General features: G+C 45.6%; 1 protein-coding gene across 1 annotated transcript in view; it reads left to right on the forward strand.

Moving 5' to 3' along the window:
* tnrc18 (trinucleotide repeat containing 18) overlaps positions 1-20,711 on the forward strand; it is a 49,068-nt gene that overhangs the window by 16,589 nt on the left and 11,768 nt on the right. Inside the window, 19 exon segments of the mRNA XM_046073700.1 lie at positions 555-659; positions 1,052-2,923; positions 5,165-5,252; positions 5,435-5,664; positions 6,537-6,683; positions 7,465-7,652; positions 8,016-8,430; positions 8,711-9,703; positions 9,818-9,963; positions 10,046-10,179; positions 10,346-10,459; positions 10,574-10,760; positions 10,864-11,179; positions 11,797-12,009; positions 14,618-14,794; positions 18,248-18,711; positions 19,164-19,298; positions 19,902-20,043; positions 20,139-20,256. Coding sequence (XP_045929656.1) covers positions 555-659; positions 1,052-2,923; positions 5,165-5,252; positions 5,435-5,664; positions 6,537-6,683; positions 7,465-7,652; positions 8,016-8,430; positions 8,711-9,703; positions 9,818-9,963; positions 10,046-10,179; positions 10,346-10,459; positions 10,574-10,760; positions 10,864-11,179; positions 11,797-12,009; positions 14,618-14,794; positions 18,248-18,711; positions 19,164-19,298; positions 19,902-20,043; positions 20,139-20,256 — 6,184 coding nt within the window.

The following is a 20,711-nucleotide window of genomic DNA, read 5'->3' on the forward strand; positions in this document are numbered from 1 at the left end:
CCCCCCCCCCCCCCCCCCCCCCTATCTACTATTTATGGTCTTGTTAAAGTTACTCATTAATTTCTGGCGGATATACGGCTGCAATGGAAGATTGTATTCATTATTGATTAACCTGCCAATCAGTTGGTCTGTCAAATGTAAAAATAAATTAAAAAACATCACAAATTCACACAGTCCAAGTTGACGTCTTCAGGTTTTGTCTAAGGCATGAAGGTATTTAAATTACGATGACATAAAATGGAGAAAAGCTGCACTCACATTTAAATCAGGTGTTTCTGCTTGAAAAAAGACAAGCGATGAATGGATGTTCTAAATTCAATCCAGCAAATCGACTCATTGCAGCTCTGAATTTAAGTACCAATGCTCTGTTTGTTACTTGGCAGCAGAAGGTGCTTTGAAATCCTCGTGCAACGAATCACCAGGGGTTGTCCAGGAGCTCCAAATGGTCCTTGTAAAAATTTCACAGAAGCCGTGACATTATTTACACAATACTCTCAGTTTTGTGTAAACTACATTATGTGACACGTTCTGTGTATGTCTGTTTTTGTCTTCAGGCTACCCTCCTCTGCCAAGCAGCCTGTACTCCAGCCCCTACCTGTCCCTGGGCCACCTGGATCCTCCCTCGCTCTCCCAACACCCTCTCTATGACTCGCATAAAGGTCAGTCGCTGTCAGCCACAACTGTCATGGAGACAAGTGGCTGAATTGAGTGTACATATTCTCTCACATCCTGTGATACCTGAGTGGAAGTAGATTTTGTGTCAAGCCTTTTCATTTAGTTGTGGAACTGGGTCAAACCTCCAGCAGGGAGTGGGCAACATTTGACTGACAGACACTGATTTTAGCCTAGATTCTTATTTTATTTTCATGCTATAACGTATAATACATCTGGGTATGGCTGCTGAAGAAATACTGTTACATTTACTTGGCAAGTCTACATTTAAATATTTATTATACTCATATGATATGCTCTGAATCTTCATCTGTTTCAGCAGTTTGCGTTGATGTAGTGGGTGTGTGACTCATGTGTCTTTATGTTTTGTGTCTTTTAGAGGGCTTTTACCTGCCAGCCTCCTTGAGCCAGTTGCCTCTCCACCCGCCGTCTGCTCCACCGACGACCCCGTCCAGCTCCACACCCCCTCAGAGGATGTCCCGGGATGGGGGTAGAGACCGGCATTACCGGGTGGAGAGGGAGAGAGAGAGGAACAGAGAGAGAGAGCAGTCGAGAGAGGAGCAGAGGCCGCACAGCGTGGTGGACCTGACACAGGACGGGAGGAGCGAGGAGGACCGCAGGGCGAGGAGCGGCGACCGGGAACGAGAGAAAGAAAGGGACCGGGACACAGAGAGAGAGATTTGGTCCTTCCATCCTCACCCCCACCAGCAGAAGTCACACTCCCAACCTTCCACAGTGGAGCCCAGATCCAGGCCGTCACCTTCGCAGCCCTCCTTCCCTTCAGGTGGGGGTGGGGCAGGAGGTGCGGGCAGGTTTCATGGACCAGACACAGACAGAGGGGGCCGGGATGAAGAGGGGGGCTCTCGACCCCACCATAACTCTAACGCTAACTCAAATAACTCAAACTCTCACTCAGACAGACAAAGGAGGAATGACTCTGTGGCCACCTCACCTGGGGCGCTCCACGTTTGCTACACCCTTCCTCCTGCGCTTCAGCCCTCCGCTGCTGGCCCACCCCACCCCTCCACTCCCAGAGAGCTTAACAGAGAGCAGCGAGTCACCGCACCGACATATGTGCCTTCTGTGGAGGTTTACGACGAGCGGGCTGGGCCCATCCAGATCGCCTCGCAGGCTCGCGACAAGCACGGTGACAAACACAGAGACAGAGAAAGGGAGCGAGAGCGCGACAGAGAGCGAGAGCGGGAGAGAAACAGGGAGAGGGAGAGCTACAGGATTCCTGAGAGGAGCTTGATGGAGCATCCTCGGCTCTCCCAATCTAGCGATTCAAACAATCAAAGAGAGGAAGGTTCTGTCATTTGTTCCAATGGTTCTATTGGTAAACGAGGCCAGGACGCGTTTAACTCCTCCAGTCAATCAAGGTTCAGCCCTGAAACCAGGGACATCTCTAAACACTCAATCCGATTGGGCATAGAGCGGGCAGGGGCAGAGCCTAAGTGGAATACTATCAGCCCCTTAGCAAACTATGCCACAAGTCACATGGCTGCCCTGGCAGCCCAGCACGGACACACTATCTCCTCCCCCCATAGCCAGCCGACACACACACAAATGCCCCATTCCCCTCACACAACCCACCGGCCCACTAACCACCCTCACTCTGCCCACAGCCATTCCCCCCAAATACACCCCTCCCAACACGGACATGGTCATGCAGGTGAGGAGGGGAGTCAGAGACGGTACCTGGACCCATCTGCGCTTTACCGACCTGGGTTGTCGTTGGTAGGAGGGTCCAGTGGTGGAGAGCGAAGCGGGGGTGCGGGTTCGGATCCCACAGAGGTTTCAGCCATGCAGAGTCTGATTAAATACAGTGGGAACTTTGCTGCTGAAGGTCCTGGGTCGTCCAGGCACGCTGCGGACGGCCGTGGGCCCTTCGGCGGTCTGGCTAACATTGGGACGGAAGCCGAGAGGGAGAGGGAAAAGGATAGAGAGCGTGAAAGAGACAGAGAGAGGGAGAAAGAAAGAGGGCGTGAAAGAGAGAGAGAGAGAGACAGGGAAAGGGTGTCTGTTGGATCAGGTGCTTCAGGGGCGTTGAGGGTGCCTCCCCAGCTAAAGAGAGAGCAGGAGCGGCCGGACAGCGCCCGCTCGTTTGGCCGGGAGGCGGAGGGGGAGGTACGCCACCCTCCGGTTGGCATTGCTGTAGCTGTGGCCCGGCAGAGAGACAGTGGGAGCTCCTGTAAACAGACCAGTGGACCTTCAGACTCCCAGAGAACCCTGATGCAAACAGCTATTAAAGGTAACGATGTATTTATGTAATGTGGACGCCTCGTCATCGCTTCACTTGAATCCTGTGCTGCATTCTGCTAACCTTCTATAAAACCTTTTTTCCTTGCATGTAAATGATCTTGGTGCAAATTCAACTGAAAAATTAATCATTCCTCTTGTGATTGTGTATGAAAAGGAACAGTTTCCCCATGTTTTGGTATAATATGCATTTCCATTGGATGTACGTTAGAAGTACTTTCAGGAGTCGTGTGGTGACGCTTATTCAATCACACAAGTCATTTTATACATGATGGTGTCTGGCAAGTTAAATCAAGTGTACTTCATTTATTTGAAACATTTTTCTAATGTTTTTCCCGCTTTTGCTTTAAACTCTCTGCCGTGGCTTCTCTCAGAATCTCACTGCAGGGGAACGTAGATCGCCTCAGTTAAATGAACCAAGAGCAAATGATTCCTCATTTTGGTTCCCATGAATAATGGAAGATTCATTTTCTTTCGGATCAAAGTTGTGTTTCCTCAGGCCTGTTTGACTTTGAGGTGTTCATGCATGTGACGTGATTGGAATGGTCGAAAAACACAATTACTAATTACGTCATGGGTTGTATTTTGTTGAAAGGCTCCTTTTTGGCAAGTCTATCGGCTCTCTTCACTGCATAGCAATTCCTGCCATACAATGCTCTGTTGTTGTACGTCAAGGTCATTCAGCTACAGTGCTCCCTCTCCATCTATCAGTCTTTCTCCTTGTTTCTGTCTCACTCTCTCGCTCTCTCTCTCTCGCGCGCACGCACTCGCTTGCCGAGAGAGTCTGCCTTTGTAGAGGCACTCCCTCCTTGTCCCACCTCAGGCCCCCTTGCTCTTTTCTTCAGCTCCACCTCCCCACCCCACCTCCACCCTCTCTGCATTAAACATGTCATTACGGAGCTCAGCTAAAAGCTACAAACAAGCCTTGAATTACAATAAGACCATGGGTGCGTTGCTAAGCAATGCATCAGACTTGAGTGACGGACTGTGTGTGTTTGTGTGTGTGTGTGAGTATATATCGGGAATTATGTGTATTTGTGAGATACTGTAAATGTTTGTGTATTTGCATGCGTGTGAACACCCCTCTTGGGGGCGTTTATTTATTTCCTTGCTTGAGCAGAGTGATTGGTCTAATAGCATTGGCCCCTCGCGCTAAGAGGAGCTCTAAATAAACAGCAGAAAATTTACGCAGGAAACACAAGTAGATAGATGAATGGATGGATGGAAGCGGGAAGAAGAAGAGATTGATGTAGGTGAGATGATATAGGTTGACAGATGGGAAGAGAGAGGAATGTCGGGAAGTAAAAGAAGTGAAAACAGTGAGAGATGGAGGGGAAGACCAGCGACGGAGGAACGGGGAGAAAGAGGGGGCGTGCAGCGCTAATCGCTGGCTTTCTGATGCAGAGAGGATAGCATGTGGGACAGGCTCCTTGTAACCTTGGTAACAGTCTTGAAACCTTTTCCTGCGGAGCATGTCAGTGTTTGTTCAAGTCTCTTGTCCCCACGCGCGCGCGCACACACACACACACACACACACACACTCTTCACGAGCAGAACTGAAGGGTTCACCACACTTGTATAAAACCTTTCTGCTGCTCGGGGACCTTCAGTCAGCGTGGACGAGATGGAAGAGGGTTAACGGAAAAGAGTGCGAGGAGATCCTCATGTTTATTCTAGATTGCTTGGTTGAGTGCTGCTACTGTCCTCCTTTTTTTTTGCTCTCAATCTCTTGCTGTTGGCCCTCATAGTAAGCTGTGTGTATGTGTGTGTGTGTGTGTGTGTGTGGAAAGGCTGTAGTGGTATACTATGTTCACACATCACTAATTGACTGATAAGAGCTGACACTCAGAGTGAGAGCTGTCACTGTGTGCGTTTGGTTTGTACATTATGTGTGCACATGCTCTTTGTATTCAGGTTGTGGCCCAACATTGTATTTTTAGCTTCTCCTCTCATTTTGGCATGCTGTGTCGTGTCACCATTATATAGCCATGGTGTCACCTTGTCTCCCCCCCCCCCCGTCACCCATTTTTCTCTTTCTCTTCTCACCACATATTTTTTTCAGTATTGCTTCCTCTTACCTATGAGCCATCCAGCATGTCCTGCTTTGCAGCTCCTATTTTTTTTCTTTTAATGTATATTACATGATCAGGGTTTAAACATTCAAGGAGCCTCAGTGATGCAACTACTGAACATCTAATCTTGTTCTTTACCTCGGTGTCTGAACCCATCGTAGATGAGGAGCGAGGGGACGACCATGCTCGCCATCATGATGACAGACTGCTGTCCGGCCGGCTGGAGCGCGAGCAGGAGAAAGTGCTCAGGTAAGGGGGTGTGGCTGATGGAGTAAAATTTTTTTCCCCATGTGCTAATTTATCCTTATTAACCCAAATTTGAATGCTTGCTAATTGAAATGGTGTTATTAATTAGAAATTGCATATATTTTTGTTAATAAAATCTACTTCTAAACACACAATATCTAAAACACAAATGTGTTTACTTCCAGAGAGTCCAAGGAGCTGGCAGAGTTTACTCAGATGCACCCTGCTCCGCTGTCTAGCGGCCTGACAGCTAGTATGATGACACCCAGCCTCATGACCCCCAACCTTATGGTAACAGGAGGGGCCGCCCTGGCAGGGGCAGGGCGATGGCCTCCCGACCCCTCAACTCTGACCTCTCACCCCTGGATGCCCCGTCCTGGGGCTCCCCCAGTCTGGCTCTCCAGCTCACCTTACAGTAAGTGGACCTACACCCGATGAAAGACACTTACTATTACAAGCAAATGATTAGATAAGAAAATTCTTATATCAGGAAAAAAAGTGATTATAGGTACTGAAATAATGACCCCATAAGTCTATCATCAGAAAATTGATCTGCACCGATTTTGATAAACAGTTCATTTTTGAATGTTCTAAGTAATTTTTCAAGCTTAATTTCAATACCAAGTTCTAACCTTTCAATTACATGTTATTAGCTTTAATTTATTGGCACAATATTTTCAAGTGTTCCACATGCATGATAAATGCAGAAGTTGATTCTTTGTCGGACTTGAATGACCTTTCATGTCTTCATGTGAGCTGCCACTTGATATATCCACTAATGTCATCTGCAAGGTGTAGTTAGTAGTACTATAGTTTGCAGTGTGCAGCTCTTGGCCTTTCCAGTGAGAATTAATGTTTTACTGTGTCAGTTATCCAACCTGGTACTAAAGAGTCTAAATCAGTTCACCACCAGCATGAAGAATGCTTGCAAAATTTTACATGCACTTGTGTAGCCTTTTCTGATTGGTGTAGCAAAAAAGGGAGGTGTTGTCTGTCTGTGGCTCGTCCAGCAGCAGCCTCCAGGGGTCAAGTTCCTCAGACAGTCCTGATCTTTGCAGGACATTCCTGCTCCTCCAGCGCTCACTGTCCAGAAATAACAGCATCAAGACATACATACTTGTGTGAGCTTAAATACCTCCATATGGCTTCAACATGGGTATAAACACTGGGTGAAGAATGATGCTAAGTAAATGTTGGTTTTACCTAAGCTGAGAATTTGGTTTTTTTTTTCCTTTTCCATGTTTTCTTTCCATTTTCACCTATTTCTTCCCCTGCTCTCCCATTCAGGCCTGGGTCCTTCCTCACTCCACCAGACCCTACCCCCAGGCTACCCACCCTCTCTGCCAGGCTCCATACCCCCTCACTACCAGTTTGCCAGGGACCCACAGTCTGGACAGCTAATAGTCATCCCCACTGAACACCTGCCACACTATGGTATGAAAGCCGCTCTCTCTTAATGTGTGTGTGTGCATGTACATGAATCTAAAGTATAAGCATAATGTTGGTTTGCAGATTTTATCACTTATAAAATTACTATGTGTTGCATACTAGCGAAAATAAACTATTGCCACGTTCATTCTGAAACGGATGTTAGTATAAGTAATTACTGTATACAAATAAGACCCTGTCCAGCAATATTAACAGCATCCATATGTTATTGTGAACTGTGTGGCAGTAGTTTTTTGCTTTCTGATGCTTTACAGCACAAACAGGACGGCGCTGTGATGCACTTGAAACATGATTATCCTCTTCTCTAAAGTGAAAGAGAAAACAAACTAATAGCTTCACAATAGAGCAGTGATTCCCAAACAGGGTACTTGTACCCAGGCGGCACTTCTACATCTGCAATGGAGTACATGGAAATATCGTAGCTCAAAAAATATATAAATTATAGTTTGATTAAAAATATAGGCACATACATTAGCTGAAACACAAATCTTGTGATTAAGAAGGTGTATAAACATTTAGCTTAAAGTACTTGGTAAACAGTTCAAATAGTTAGCTGAAAGCACTGTTGGTAAATTTAAATTTTTTCCAGACAGTAAAACCCCAGGGATTGTACGATAGTCTTCATTTTTAGAAATGAGGCAGTAACAACGCTGTCAAACATGCTCATTTCTTTACCTTCAATACAACAACTTTGAAAGAAGGCTACATTAACAGTGTTCCATTTTAAATATGGATTTTAATCGTGCCCTCCTCCATTGTTCTGCAGGAGGTGATGTACTGGAGCGTGGAGCCCCTGTGTGGTCAGGGGGAATATACAGTACAGGCAGCTCCTTGCAGCATGCAGCCCAGCTCCAGCTCCTCTCCCAGCAGCAGATGCTCCGGCAACAGGAGCTGCTCATGATCCAGCAGCACACCGCGCAGGTCCTGGAGCTGCAGAGGAACGCACAGCTAGTTGTAAGTGGAGTTGGTGTAGTTAAGCTCTCACCCATCAATAATTACACATAGGTCAAACCCCATATTCAAAGACATTTACATGCCCAAATATGTATGATATATATCCCTACTGAAGACTTTTATCTTTTAAAAAGGGTCAAAAATATATTTTTAATTTGTTAAACTTTGTGGCTCATTTATGTGTTTTTCACACACTTTTATGATAAAATACAACACATTCACTGAACAGCCACTTACACAGCATCCTGCAGCCACAGAAGATTACAGTCAAGGAAGTCTAAACAATGCAACCACAAATTAATATTTATACTTTGAATATGTCACATCATGCATACAAAGCCGTCTCCTCTCCCCGTGTTTCAGGAGCGTTTAAAGGCCAGTGAGCATCGGCCGGAGATGGAAGAAAAAGCAGACAAGCGGAACGCCGACCCCAAACTCCGCCCCACCTCGGTATCTTCCCCGTCTCCCTCACCCGTCCTACACCCCCGCAAACCGCCCCCCCACTCTCGCTCGCCAACCCCGTCTACCTCCTCCCTCACCCCGCTGCCTCCGCTCCCTTCGCCAGTGACCACCCTCAAGTCAGAGGAAGGTGGGCAGAGAGTGTTGTCTCACCCGCCGACACCCCTGCCTCACCCGCCTTCTCCACGCTCAGCCTCTCCGCCTCCATCCTCCCCACGGCGACCTAAACAGGAGGTGTCCGAGGAGGGCGAAGTGGGACGGAGGGACCAGAGAAGGGGACAGAAGCCGGGCTCTGCGTCCTTTCAAGGCATCTACTCTGGTGAGTCATCAGCTGCTCACCCTGTATATTAACCGAGTTAGAGACACTTGTATTCTTGTGTCTTGTGTATTTGTGGCTAAATGTTTGTATATTATACAGGAGGTTTATGAGATGTTGGAGCTCATCTAGTTTGTTTGATACTTTATGAGCTTCAGTCATGAGGCTGAGTATATAAGATAAGTTTCCAGTAGTGTGAACTATTGAAGAATGTTTGAGTAATGGATAAATCAGGCCTGTGCTTGGTATTAATTTCTGTATTTTTGCTTTATTGTTATGACAGATCTCCCTCCAGGTTACCCATACCAGTCCATCAGTGCCCCATTTGGCTCAACTTTCCCCCCTTATCACATCCCAGCACCCACAGGGGCAAACACAGAAGTTGTCCCACCCCACCACTCCCGCTCTCCTGCCTCTGCTGCCCCTTTGCCCTCAGCCCACCTCCATTCAAGGCTGTTGGATGCAGACATCAAGCCAGAGAAAGTAGAGCCGTCAAAGACGGGATCTTTTCTCAAGCAGGAACCCGGCGTGGAGCCGCCTCAGCTTGACATGCCGCCAGAACCTCTGGGTCCTCTTCACCAGAGCTGCAGCCCTGTGCTAGCCAGCCAGGACAGAGACGAAGACGGGGAAGCCCAGAAGCCCCATGCTCAAACGCTTCCTCTTTGTGTCCCCAGCCCTCCACCGCAACGAGCTAAAAGACTGGAAGAAGTAAGGGAGGAAGAGAAGGAAGGAGGGCAAATCAAAATGGAGGTGTCATCTTACTCCTGTCAGGCTGCATATCCCCTGCCTCCTCCACACACAGAAGCCGAGCCGAAACCAGAGGTCATCAAGGATCCAGAACGATACCCATCATGCATCACTGCAGATTCAGACAGCCAGGAATCAGGTCTGATGTGCTCGTCACTAGAGCAAACCACCAGTGCTATGTGTGACCAAGAACAGCCAGACACTCGAATCAACTCACACACTCCCATTCAGAAAGAAAGTGTCGCTGAAACTCCCATTTATCCTCATCCCACCTCGAACTCCCCACTCACGCTGGTCACCGGTCCAGAGGATCCCATGGCAGGGATGCTTGCTCTGCTGACGGCCAGTGAAATGGCCCAGGCACGCCCCTGTACCCCGCCTGCTCAAATACTCATACCGCAAATAGAAAACCCTCCCCTGGGTGCAGACTGCAGCAGCGCCGGTGCTCTGGAGATGGTGGCACTAGAGGGGATGGCCCTGCTTAGCCAAATGGCCCAGCAAGAGATGGAGAACATCAGCCTGGAGCGAGGTGAGTGGAAATAAGGGGGGTAAGAGGTGGGGAAATGTAGGGCAATAAGAGAGGAGAGGAATAAAAAGAAATGGTTAAATTAAAACTAATAATATTCATGTGCGTCCCATTCAGATCTGACTTTAGAGGGTTTGGACTGTCTTCTTGAAGCAAGTAGGCAGATTTTGTTGGAGGCCATTGAGAAACAGTCCCACATTGATCTGCCCAGAACGCTGGACCCCAACAAGAAGTACAGCTGGAGGCAGAGGAAGGAGGAGCCGGTAAGATGAACAGCAGTGTCAGCCAGAGATGAAAATGTGCCCGTCTGTGAAATGTTGTGACACTTTCCTCTCTCCTCTGTAGCTGTACAGTAAAATGTCTGTGGACGTGTTGGATGCAGTGGAAGTGGAATACCGCGTTCGCCTGGCCGAGCTGCAGAAGACGTATAAGGAGAAGCAGAGAGATTTGAGCAGGCTGCAGAGACGCAGAGACAAACGGTGAGTGTTATTTCACGTAGCTGCACATACTTACTGTAAGAGCCCCATACGAGATAATTTAACCACTCTACTGCTATTACATAGCGATACACACGACTAAAACAATCATTCCCTCGCCGCCATCCTAGACAAACATACACCTATAACTCTTTTATGCATATGTCAGTGAGCGTCAGCAGCAGGAGGATGAGAGGCGGAGTCTGACAAGGCGGGGCAGAGGACGACCCAGGAAAAGGAAACACTTAACTACACCTCCTAAACTGGACAGCAGGCCTGGAAAGTGAGTGTGACTTACAGCTCAATTCAACCATTTTTATACCAATTTTGCATGTTTTTCTGTTTGCATGTTTTTTGGTGTTGTGGCATGTACAGTGCAAATATTCCGATGTCTCAGGGTGGGTAGGACAGTGCAATACTCGGAGGACTCTGAAGCTGGGGAGGGACAGAAGAAGAGGTTCCGGGTGTCCAGAGGAGAAGAAGAGGAGACAGAGGCAGGAAGTGGAGGAGTGAAGATGAAAAAGAAGAAAAAGAAGAAGAAGAGCTGGAATGACCAGGAGCCATCCACTAGTCATTCTCTGGAGGTAGGCCTCTTGGAAATGCATGTTTTGATTATGGCTGCAGTGTTAATATGCCATTGTTCCAGTAAATTAATGAAGTTCTTTGTGTTTTTTGTGGCATTTTCAGCAGAAGGCGAAGCGTGGCCACGTCTGTGAGCAGGAGCAGCTGGCGTCAGACCTCGACAGAGCGCTCTCGCTCTCGCAGCTCGGCTCACTCAGTGCGTCTCGCAAACTTGCCTCCAGCTCAAAAGTAGTTAACAAGTCGAAGGGCAAGTCTGTGGAAAGTCAGATGAAGGAGCGCGGCATCCACTCGTCTGTCAAAGGAGGGAAGCACAAAATGGCTGCCAAGGCTTCTGCTTCGGAGACCGTCCAGAAGGAGAAAGGTCAGAAGAAGACTGCTTTGTTCTCTCCCATGAGATCAGAGCTCAGCAGCTGCTCCAACAGTGAGTACCTGGAGACGAGACACAACTGCTTTATATGACTGATGTTGTCAGATCAGAACTAATGAAGTCCAAGTAATGTTTTTAGAAACCATCATCAAACCACTGCTGTCAGTAACTCTGTGCTGTACCTCTGGTTCTAGTTTGTAGAAAGTGATAAGGCTGGAAGTACTCTATTTGTCTTGATATTTCTCCACTTAGTAGTTGAGTCTTGAGTTACGATTACTTTTGTTTTCTTGTTGTCAACAAATCCCATGAACAGTAACAACAAGTAATAGTCTGTGTCCAAAGCTTGATATCTAAAATACTCTAGAGCGCAAAATGTGTATTCACCTGCCACTGAAAATAGTCCCCAGCAAATGTAATATTTCTTCCTGTTCAAGTATGAATAGAACAATGTATATGTGACCTGTTGTAACAGATATTACATCTTCAGTAGAAGATAAAGGCCCACAGACAGGGTAGTGAAGTGGGAAAAAATTGAGAGACGGCCTAGGAAATAGTTGGCTTTGGTATTTTTATGGGATTTGTTTACAAGAAAATATAGAATAACGCCAGACTTGCGCTTAAAAAACTGACTCATGGGTTATGAATCATTAACCTTACTTTCTCTGCACCAGACTCAGATTCAGAGGAGCGCACTTCTGCTCAAAGGGGCTGGCCCCCTCCCTCAGGGACGCGTTCCCTAGACAACCTGACCAGGAAGAGGCGGTCTGCATCGTCGCCGACATCCCTGCTATCCAGTCAAAAGTCTCAGAAGAAGAAACACAAGCACTTATCCCTGCTGCTGGAGGAAGCGGGCCTCAGCTCCTCTGACGACTCCTTCGACCAAGGTTACTGACCATATCCTACAGCTCCTCGCCCCTCGCTGTTGAGTCAGACAAAAATGTGTCTGTGAGCCTTGTCACAGCTTGTGTCTTTGTTTGCATTTTGCTAAGGCAGCTGTTTTCAGACTGTGCTTTAGCGCGACCATCCCTACCTCTCTTGCTGCTGGCTTCTCTGCAAAGTTGCCTTTTTTTTAAAAAAAGAGTTTACCTATTTCTATTATGTGTTTTTTTTTTTTTTTTTTTTAATTGCCTGGATTGCAAATCGTGTTTTTGTAGCATTTTGTACATTGAAAAATTGTGTGAATTGTGAGATTTTTTTCATAAAGTTGTATTGCAGTTTGATACCTATAAGCTTTATTAAAAGTGTTGATTTAATTGGCACAGAAAGCGAAGCGCTGTGGTCCTTGTGTCTGCTTCATCTGTCTGTCCGTCTCTGTCACTCTGTCCAGCTGCCACTGCACCTCACACATCCTTAAGACGGCTCTGTTCGTCAAATATCCCTTCAGTTCCTCCTGGCAAAGTCTGAAAAACACTGTTCAAGTTTAAAAGTTTACATCTGGAAAACTGAAACATGTAGAAGGTTGATACAGAGCTGAATCTGATAAGTGGATTTCCTGGTCAGTTTAAATGGTCATAAAATAAAGGGAAAAGTAATAATAGTTGGCTTTTTTTTCTATTTTAGTAAGGTTAGTTACATTTACATCAGACTAAATGTTTATTGATGATGTGGTCCAGCTTTTTGGCGATGTGGGGGAAATGAATGCATTCCTACTCATTCTAAACTTGAATGGCACCATATTACATGTTGGGGATATTTGGACAATAGAGCTCCTCTGTCTACTAAACCTTCAAATAACCCTTTTCCCTTTTACGTTGCGCTCTCAGACACCTTGCTCTGTCTTCTTACCTTTCCCTCCTCACTTCTGACCCCCCCCCCCCACCGCTGTCTTACCCATGATGCTTTGAGTGTCTCTCAGCCTTGTTCCATGTGCTTGTGCTGCTGCTGCAACATTACAGAAGCTTGGCAAGGACTAGCGCAGCCTTGAGCCTATGCTACCTCGCTACAGCTAGTCTAAGCTGTGGCTAAAGCTTTGCTTAAGCTTGACTTTGCTAAGGCCAGGCTATGCTATGGCTAGGCTGCGCTTTCGCCGCTGCGCTGCCCCGCCCTGCCCTGCCTGAGGCCACACCCCTGTCACCTGCTCTGTAAGTAGAAGGTGCCCCTCCCTTTATTCTTTTTTGACCTCTAACATGGGCTATGCTGAAATTGAACTACATACACAGAACATTATCTTTTACCTTATTTTTGTTTTTATATTTTTACTGTTCTCACAAATCAAAGCTCGCTAATGAGAGCCATGGTTACCCCAACTTACCCAAAACTTTCTCCTGATGGCTTTTAAAAGTTTAAAGGAAGACTTTTTGTGCTCTGCTGGGACAGAGGATGTAATGAACCATGGTTACTCAAACTTCATACAAACGTTATACCAAGGGGCCTCACAGGGCTTGCCTGTTGTATCATCTGCTTGCTACTGTTAGCACATAGTGGATTCACAGTACAGGGTGCACCAGATTTGGCTCCTAAAACAATAATTAGTAAGTTAAATAAGTTTTTAAATTTTTTTTTATTTTAATTGGTCCATTTTATTTTTGTATGTAACCATAACAAAAGTAAACAGTTTAATTCAAACAAGCCTTATAAATCAAATTAAGCATTATTGTTTTAGTTAAAGAGCAACTTAATGCTGCTAAAATCCTTTTCATCAGCTTTTGTTGACCTCCATTGGTTTAACACCTTGCGGCAGTGATGTACAGGTGTACTCTGGTACACCATGACACCACCTCTTGGTGTGGTTAGAGGTGCGACGTACTCGAAACTTTAACCACAGAGGGCTGCATAACCCTTCTTTTCAACCTGGTGTTAAGATATTTTTAAATAAAAATACAATATAGTTAATTTTATGCTACTATAATAAGTTAGGTTGTCTGGTGGTTGAAGAGATCTTGTACTGTGCATCCACCCTCAATGTTAACACCCTAACCCCTGTGGAGACCCTCCTCCTGCTCATCTGTTGCCATGGACCTAACTGCTAACTACCAGAAACACACAGCTAACCCGCAGTATGATACTGTGTGTATGTGTGCGCGTGCTCGCACACATACAATAGTTTATATCTGAGTCAGAGATTCAGCTAACATGGTCTCAGCAGCTGTGTGTATCTCATATGCATGTATGTGCTAAATCAGTTTTTCCTGCTGTATCTTGCTTACTCTGCATTACATAGTGAAGGCAGGCTGCAGTGGTTTGTCAGTCTCTGTCCTCTCTCTCCAGTCTTGTCTCTGATCAGCCTAGATGTTAAGCTGTGAGATAATGCTTGTGTGTGCGTCTGTGTCTATCTGGGTATTTGTCTAGACAGTCTGTTATTGTCAGATTCAGGCTACCACAGTGTCTTGTGTTAGAAAAGTTGCATCTTGATTTTTTTTTTCTTAATTCAACATCTCTGTGGTGCAGTCTTTGTGTCTGCAGTGAGTAGAAACAATAGGAAGTGATTTGACCTTTGGCCCAGACCCATGCTGCAGCCACATCTCAGAACTGAAAATCTTTTCTCTTAAACAGAGACCTCCGAGGATGACGACGACAATGAGGATGAGTCCGATTCGGACGATGATGGCGGCTGTGAGGAGAGCGGGCTGGGTCTGCTGGCCAGGTTTGCGGCGAGCGCGCTCCCAGTCAGCTCCACCCCATTGAGCCTTCTCCATGACGGCAAACACCGCAGCAGGCAAAGCACTCTGGGTAACACAACACAACCGATACAAATGAGTTGTGCATTACAAAGTGTCATGTCTGTGAAAAGGTATTTATTTATTTCTAATTTTAATCATGTTAATAAATTAAATGATCCATACAAAACAATACATTTAGTAACATCAACAAGAAAATACAAATAGACAAGGGCTCCACCACAGTCCCATACCACACACATTACATCTCTGGGCCATGTACTGAGTTGACCAATAAACTGAAAATTAAGGTAAATACAATCAAGAACAAGTACATTTGAGGTACATGAGCAAAGAGTAAATAATAAAGTGCAAATAATGAATAAATCTGAGAGAGCAAATGATTCCAGTCTGATGGTGCTTTAAACTTAGAGGCAAGTCTCCCAGTTTCTTTAAGATTCTAGGCACAATTTTAAAAAAGGATGAAGGTGTGTTTCAGAGGTGTTCTGGTACATGATATCTCCGGAAAAATTAAACTATATGTAACAGTGTCATCTGCATATAACTGAACAAAATAAATACAACGCATTTTTGGAAAATCATTAATAAAAATTGAAGAAATATAGATTTTTGTGGTACACCCTTCTTAATATGGGTTGTGACAAAAAGAAACAATGACGACTGTGAAGGTAAGAATTAAGCCAGAACAATGCCTGTTGAGAAACACCACTAGCATAACGTTTAACTAGCAGGAGTTGATATCACCAATAACCAAAAAACAAAAACAAACAAAAATAGGACATAAATTCACACATAAAAACACCACAGGGCAAAAGCTCAAGTGAATTTTATTAGTTACAGAAAACCCTCATCCCTTGATAAACACGGGCTCAAACAGAAGTGAGAAAGTAAAATGCACAGAAATAAACTAAGAATAGCACACGAGAGCAGTCTTTTTCACATTATTAATGATAGTTTATGATTGTCTGTAGCTGAAGGCCACAGGATAACACAATTTACGGCAGTGTTTACAGTCTGTACCATCCAAATCTTAAAAGGTGTTGGAGTGGCAACTCAAAAAAAAGTGCTGTAGACAATCATAAAAAGCGAAGTTGCATTAACCAGTCACAGTAGCCTCGCACTATATAATACTAATCAATAGTCCTTTCAAGTAGGGTGACTCAGTTAATGTTAAGGTAGGAAAAGAAGTTAAAGAAAATAAAGGGGAGCTCGCTTGAATGATGACAACACATACGTATTCCATCATGGAAAATGTTATGAGAAGTCACAAAGAAAAGACTGCTTCTGAAGGGTGGCTGAACAGACTTGGATCGCCATCAATGATCACTCTCAATGTAGATGGATACAGTACTGAATATTTCATGCTGAGGTCTCTTGGAGTTTCTTCTTAACAGTCAAATTTCCATGCGTTTCTTGAGTAGCCCTGGCGCTGACATATGGATTGAACTCATTATGCAAGAGCCACTGCTTACTCCTTGCAAGCCGAAGAATCCTCACTGTGTCCTAGAAATGATGTTGTACCAGGATTGGCCACGGACAAGCTCTGGCGTCCTGCTGAGGCAAGGTGTGAGAATGGTGCACACACTCAGTGACTGGGGGAGTAAGAAAATTTCTCTTACCAAGACAAGTGGGATAAGTTGTTTCACAAAGCTGACAACATCGCTGCCCTTCGCGATTTCAGGAACTTAAATGAAACACAGATTCAAAGATCTGCTTTCAGCAACCTCCACCCTAACCTTAAGGTATGGATTTTCTTTTTCAAGAGTCTCCACCCGTAAACCATACATCAACCACATCATAAGCATTATCCTCATTTAGCTCACTTTCTGTTCCAGTTCAGACACTTGCTCCCCAAGTGTAGTCAGCGATCCTTGAATGTTATTGGCTGACTTGGATTATATCAGTTGATTTTTTTTGTTGTTGAAATGGACATTTCAGATTTGATCTGCTGTGTGGCATCCGAAATGGTTTGAGGAGAGACCTCGTGCTGGTCCGTTGTGGGAAATCCCCTCCGAGAAACTGCCTGACAACAGCTCCAAATTCCAAAATTAAGACAAAAAACATTAGTCTGTGCAAAATACACTGATCAGCCATACCATTATGACCACCTGCCTAATATTGTGTCGGTCCCCCTTTTGCCACCAAAATAGCCCTGACCCGTCGAGGCATGGACTTCACTAGACTTCTGAAGGTGTGCTGTGGTATCTGGCACTAAGATGTTAACAGCAGATCTTTTAAGTCCCGTAAGTTACAAGGTGAGTCCTCAAGGATCTGGAGAATTTGGAGGCCAAGTCAACACCTTAAACTCAAACCTTTCCTGCTTTGTGGCAGGGTGCATTATCCTGCTGAAAGAGGGCACAGCCATCAGACCATGAAAGAGTGTACATGGTCTTCAACAGTGCTTAGGTAGGTGCTACGTGTCAAACTAACATCCACATGAATGGCAGGACCCAGGCCACCTTCTTCCACTGCGCCGTAGTTCGGTTCTGATGCTCACATCCCCATTTCAGGCGCTTTCGACAGTCGACAGGGGTCAGCATGGGCATTCTGACTGGTCTGCAGTTACGGGGCCCTTTACGAAACAAACTGTGATGCGTGCTCTGACACCTTTCTATCAGAACCAGCAATTTGACCTGAAGTAGCTCGTCTGTTGGATCGGACCACACGGGCCAGCCTTCGCTCCCCACATGCATCAGTGGCCCTGTCACCACTTCACCACTTTTCGTCCCTTGGACCACTTTTCATAGGTACTGACAACTGCAGAGCAGGAACACCTCACAAGAGCTGCAGTTTTGGGGATGCTTTGACCCAGTCGCCATCACAGTTTGCTCATCAAAGTTGCTCAAATCCTTCCTGCTTCAACACATCAACTTTGAGGACAAAATGTTCACTGGCTGCCTAATATATCACCCCCACTGAAATGACATGGTCATAATGTTATAGCTGATCGGTGTATAGTTTTATAGGAATTCTACGCCCTGAATGATGTTAATTAGTAATGCAAACAAAGCATGCAACACGCAGTGGCCATCTTCACAAATTCATTGAAGGTTGACAGAATCTCTGTTTATTCAGTAGAAAATAACAGTGATTTGGCTTTCCTTACTATATTTCAAGAAAACATAGACCAACCTGTTCGCTGCACCAACTCTCCTGCATTTACAAATTTCACAGGTTTCCCTGACAGCATTTCAGGCTATAATTGTAATTTTTGGTGGTTGAGCCACCTAAGCATTTATTCAGGATTGTGTTATTGATTAATGGTTAAATAACCATTAATTTATAATTGTCACATCAAGGTGCATGTAATGATTCATTCTTGAATTATGTATTATTTTCAAATTGATCAATAGTCCTATTCACAGGGTTATTGATTTCAGAGAATCTAACACCTGGGTTTATTACTGTCTGCATGTCTATGGGAAGAGGCTGTGTTTTGTTTCTGTAAAGTGTGTGAGACAGGAAGAGTTTTTCCATCATGTGACACTCTCCTCTCGTCCATCAGGGTCATCCGAGTGTGAGTGGTCGGACTCTGGCTCGGACTTGCGGCTGAGAAAGTTCCCCTCTCTTCTGCACGGCAAACGCTCTGTCCCAGAGCTCCCCTTGTTGCCCCCGGCAACCCGCCGCATCGACCAGACCAGCCCCACCAAGCAAGACGAAGCACAGCCAGTCAAACACAAGCCTCTTCCCAAACCACGGCCTTCGCCCCGGTCGCCACGGCAGTTTAGCTTCGACCTCCCCACCAGCTCTGGGGTCGGAGGCTTCAGCGAGGACGAGGGCTGGAACCGACGACGCAGTGAGAGGATTTTCCTCCATGATGCCACCGCCTCGGCCAGTCAGACGTCTGTGTCTGCCTCTACTTCCACCAGTCAGAGCTCCCCCTCCAGCTCAGCCCCACCTCTCACCCCAAAGCCCGCCTCCAGACCCAAACCCACTCCGCCCATCAGAGAGGGGAAAGATGTGGTGAAAGTACGTTAATTATTCATCAGGTTGTTATTCTTCAACTGAGACTGGAAAAACAAAGAGACTCATCTTTTTTCCCCCCTCCGTACTTTGCTTATCTTTCTTCTCTGTTACTGTTTCACTCCTCTCCTCAAACTCCCATTCCCTCACATCCTTTTGTCTCCCTCAACACCTCTGTGTGTATGAGTGTGTGTTTAAGTGTATGTGTCAGAGTGCCAGCAGGGTTTCCCAGTACATCAGTCACTGCAGCACTCCCCTGCTGCCTGTGTCGTGTTGCTGACAAGAAAGGGCAACTGCAGGCAGCCTGGCATCATCCCACCCTCCGTGTGTGTGTGTGTGTGTGTGTGTGTGTGTGTGTGTGTGTGTTTGTTAGAAGATATAAATCTGTCCAGTAGATCCTCAGTAGCGTCCGTCATATGCATGTTTTAATTCTGTGTGTTGTGATTTTTGTAAATCAGAAAAAGAAGCTGAAGGTCTCTCCTCTTCCTGTGAGCCCGTCCACTCTGTGTAGTCCAATCCCAGAGGGCCCTGTCCCTCTGAGCCTCAGCCCGGCACGCAAGAGCCAACCAAAAGCCAAGACCAAGGCCAGAGAGGTCAGTGGGATGATGGATCAGCCGCAAAGTCATTACAGATGTGAACTTAATTATCCTGACAAGGACAAAACCAGAACACTTTAGTTATTAGAACTAAATGTGCACACACACTTTACTTTCTAGCTCGCCATGTTGCACAAAAACATGAATAAACAAGAATTGAACTGATAGCTTCTGTTGTGATTAACACAGTTAGTGAGAGAAAAAAGTAAACCTCTTGCAACGTGTGATTTCTGCCAAAGTGTTGCATTACCCTCCGTCTGCCACCAGCCAAAACTGGAGTTTGTTTTGGAAACACAAAAGGCAGCTTAAATGTGTGCAGAGCTCTTTTGTGGTGGTGGAGCAGCAGAAAATAGTATTTAGCAGCATAAGTGTTGTAATATGTTTGCTATTTCACTTTAAAAAGTTAATTTGTGGTGTGTCAGCCTGGTATTTTGGGCGGCTGCCACAAATTAACCTTAAGTAGTAGAATTTCACCATCATTGTGATTTATTTTTTTTTTAAATCTGGGTTTTTGCAACGTAAACTAATACATTTCAAGCAGCTGATTTTGATAATTAGTGCTGTTATATAAAGCCCGTGTGTGTGTGTGTGTTTTTGCAGCCTTCCAGGGGAGCGGTGAGCCGGCTGATGGAGAGCATGGCGGCAGACGAAGACTTCGAGCCCAACCAGGACAGCAGCTTCAGTGAAGATGAACTCCTCCCACCGCGCAGCAACAGCGTGTCGGAGAGGTCCTCCACACCTGGTCTGTACACAAAGACACCATCTACTGCTGCTTCCTGCTTACAGACTTGGCTTACACAGTAGATAATGATATGCCTATTTATTGTACGTGTTCAGCTCCAGTGCAGTGTGTGTTGGATAAGGACTCTCTGGTGGATGGACTCCGAGTTTTGATCCCGATGGACGACCAACTACTGTACGCGGGACATGTGAACACTGTACACTCCCCTGACATGTGAGTACAGACTTTAAACTTCATTGGGTTAAAAAAAAAAAGCCTGGCGAACAGTCATGGATTTGCAGTTTTTTAATAATGGAAACACACACACATCTGTTTGCACTATTAAAAGCTGTAAATCAATCAGTGTGCTCCAATTTTCTTCCCCTGTAAAGTTTGCTGTCCTTGATTTGAGAAGTACCTGTTTAAGCTGCGCATGGCTGGATAAACCCCCAGACATTTAAACTATTGTTAGGCAGCGTCTGCAGGGGGGTTTTTTTTACGTGCACAACACAGAGACTAGGATTTTAACTGGTCACTGTGTTTCATACATGCATAGATGCTCTTTATTTTGTTGAAGAAATAGACATTTTGGGTAATACACTTATTTTCTTTCTTGCTGAGAGTCAAATAAGGAGATTGATACCACTTAATACTACCATCTGTGTTGTCTGTGCACTAAATATAAAGCT

Source organism: Micropterus dolomieu, linkage group LG02, assembly GCF_021292245.1.
Source record: "Micropterus dolomieu isolate WLL.071019.BEF.003 ecotype Adirondacks linkage group LG02, ASM2129224v1, whole genome shotgun sequence".
Lineage (NCBI taxonomy): Eukaryota > Metazoa > Chordata > Actinopteri > Centrarchiformes > Centrarchidae > Micropterus > Micropterus dolomieu.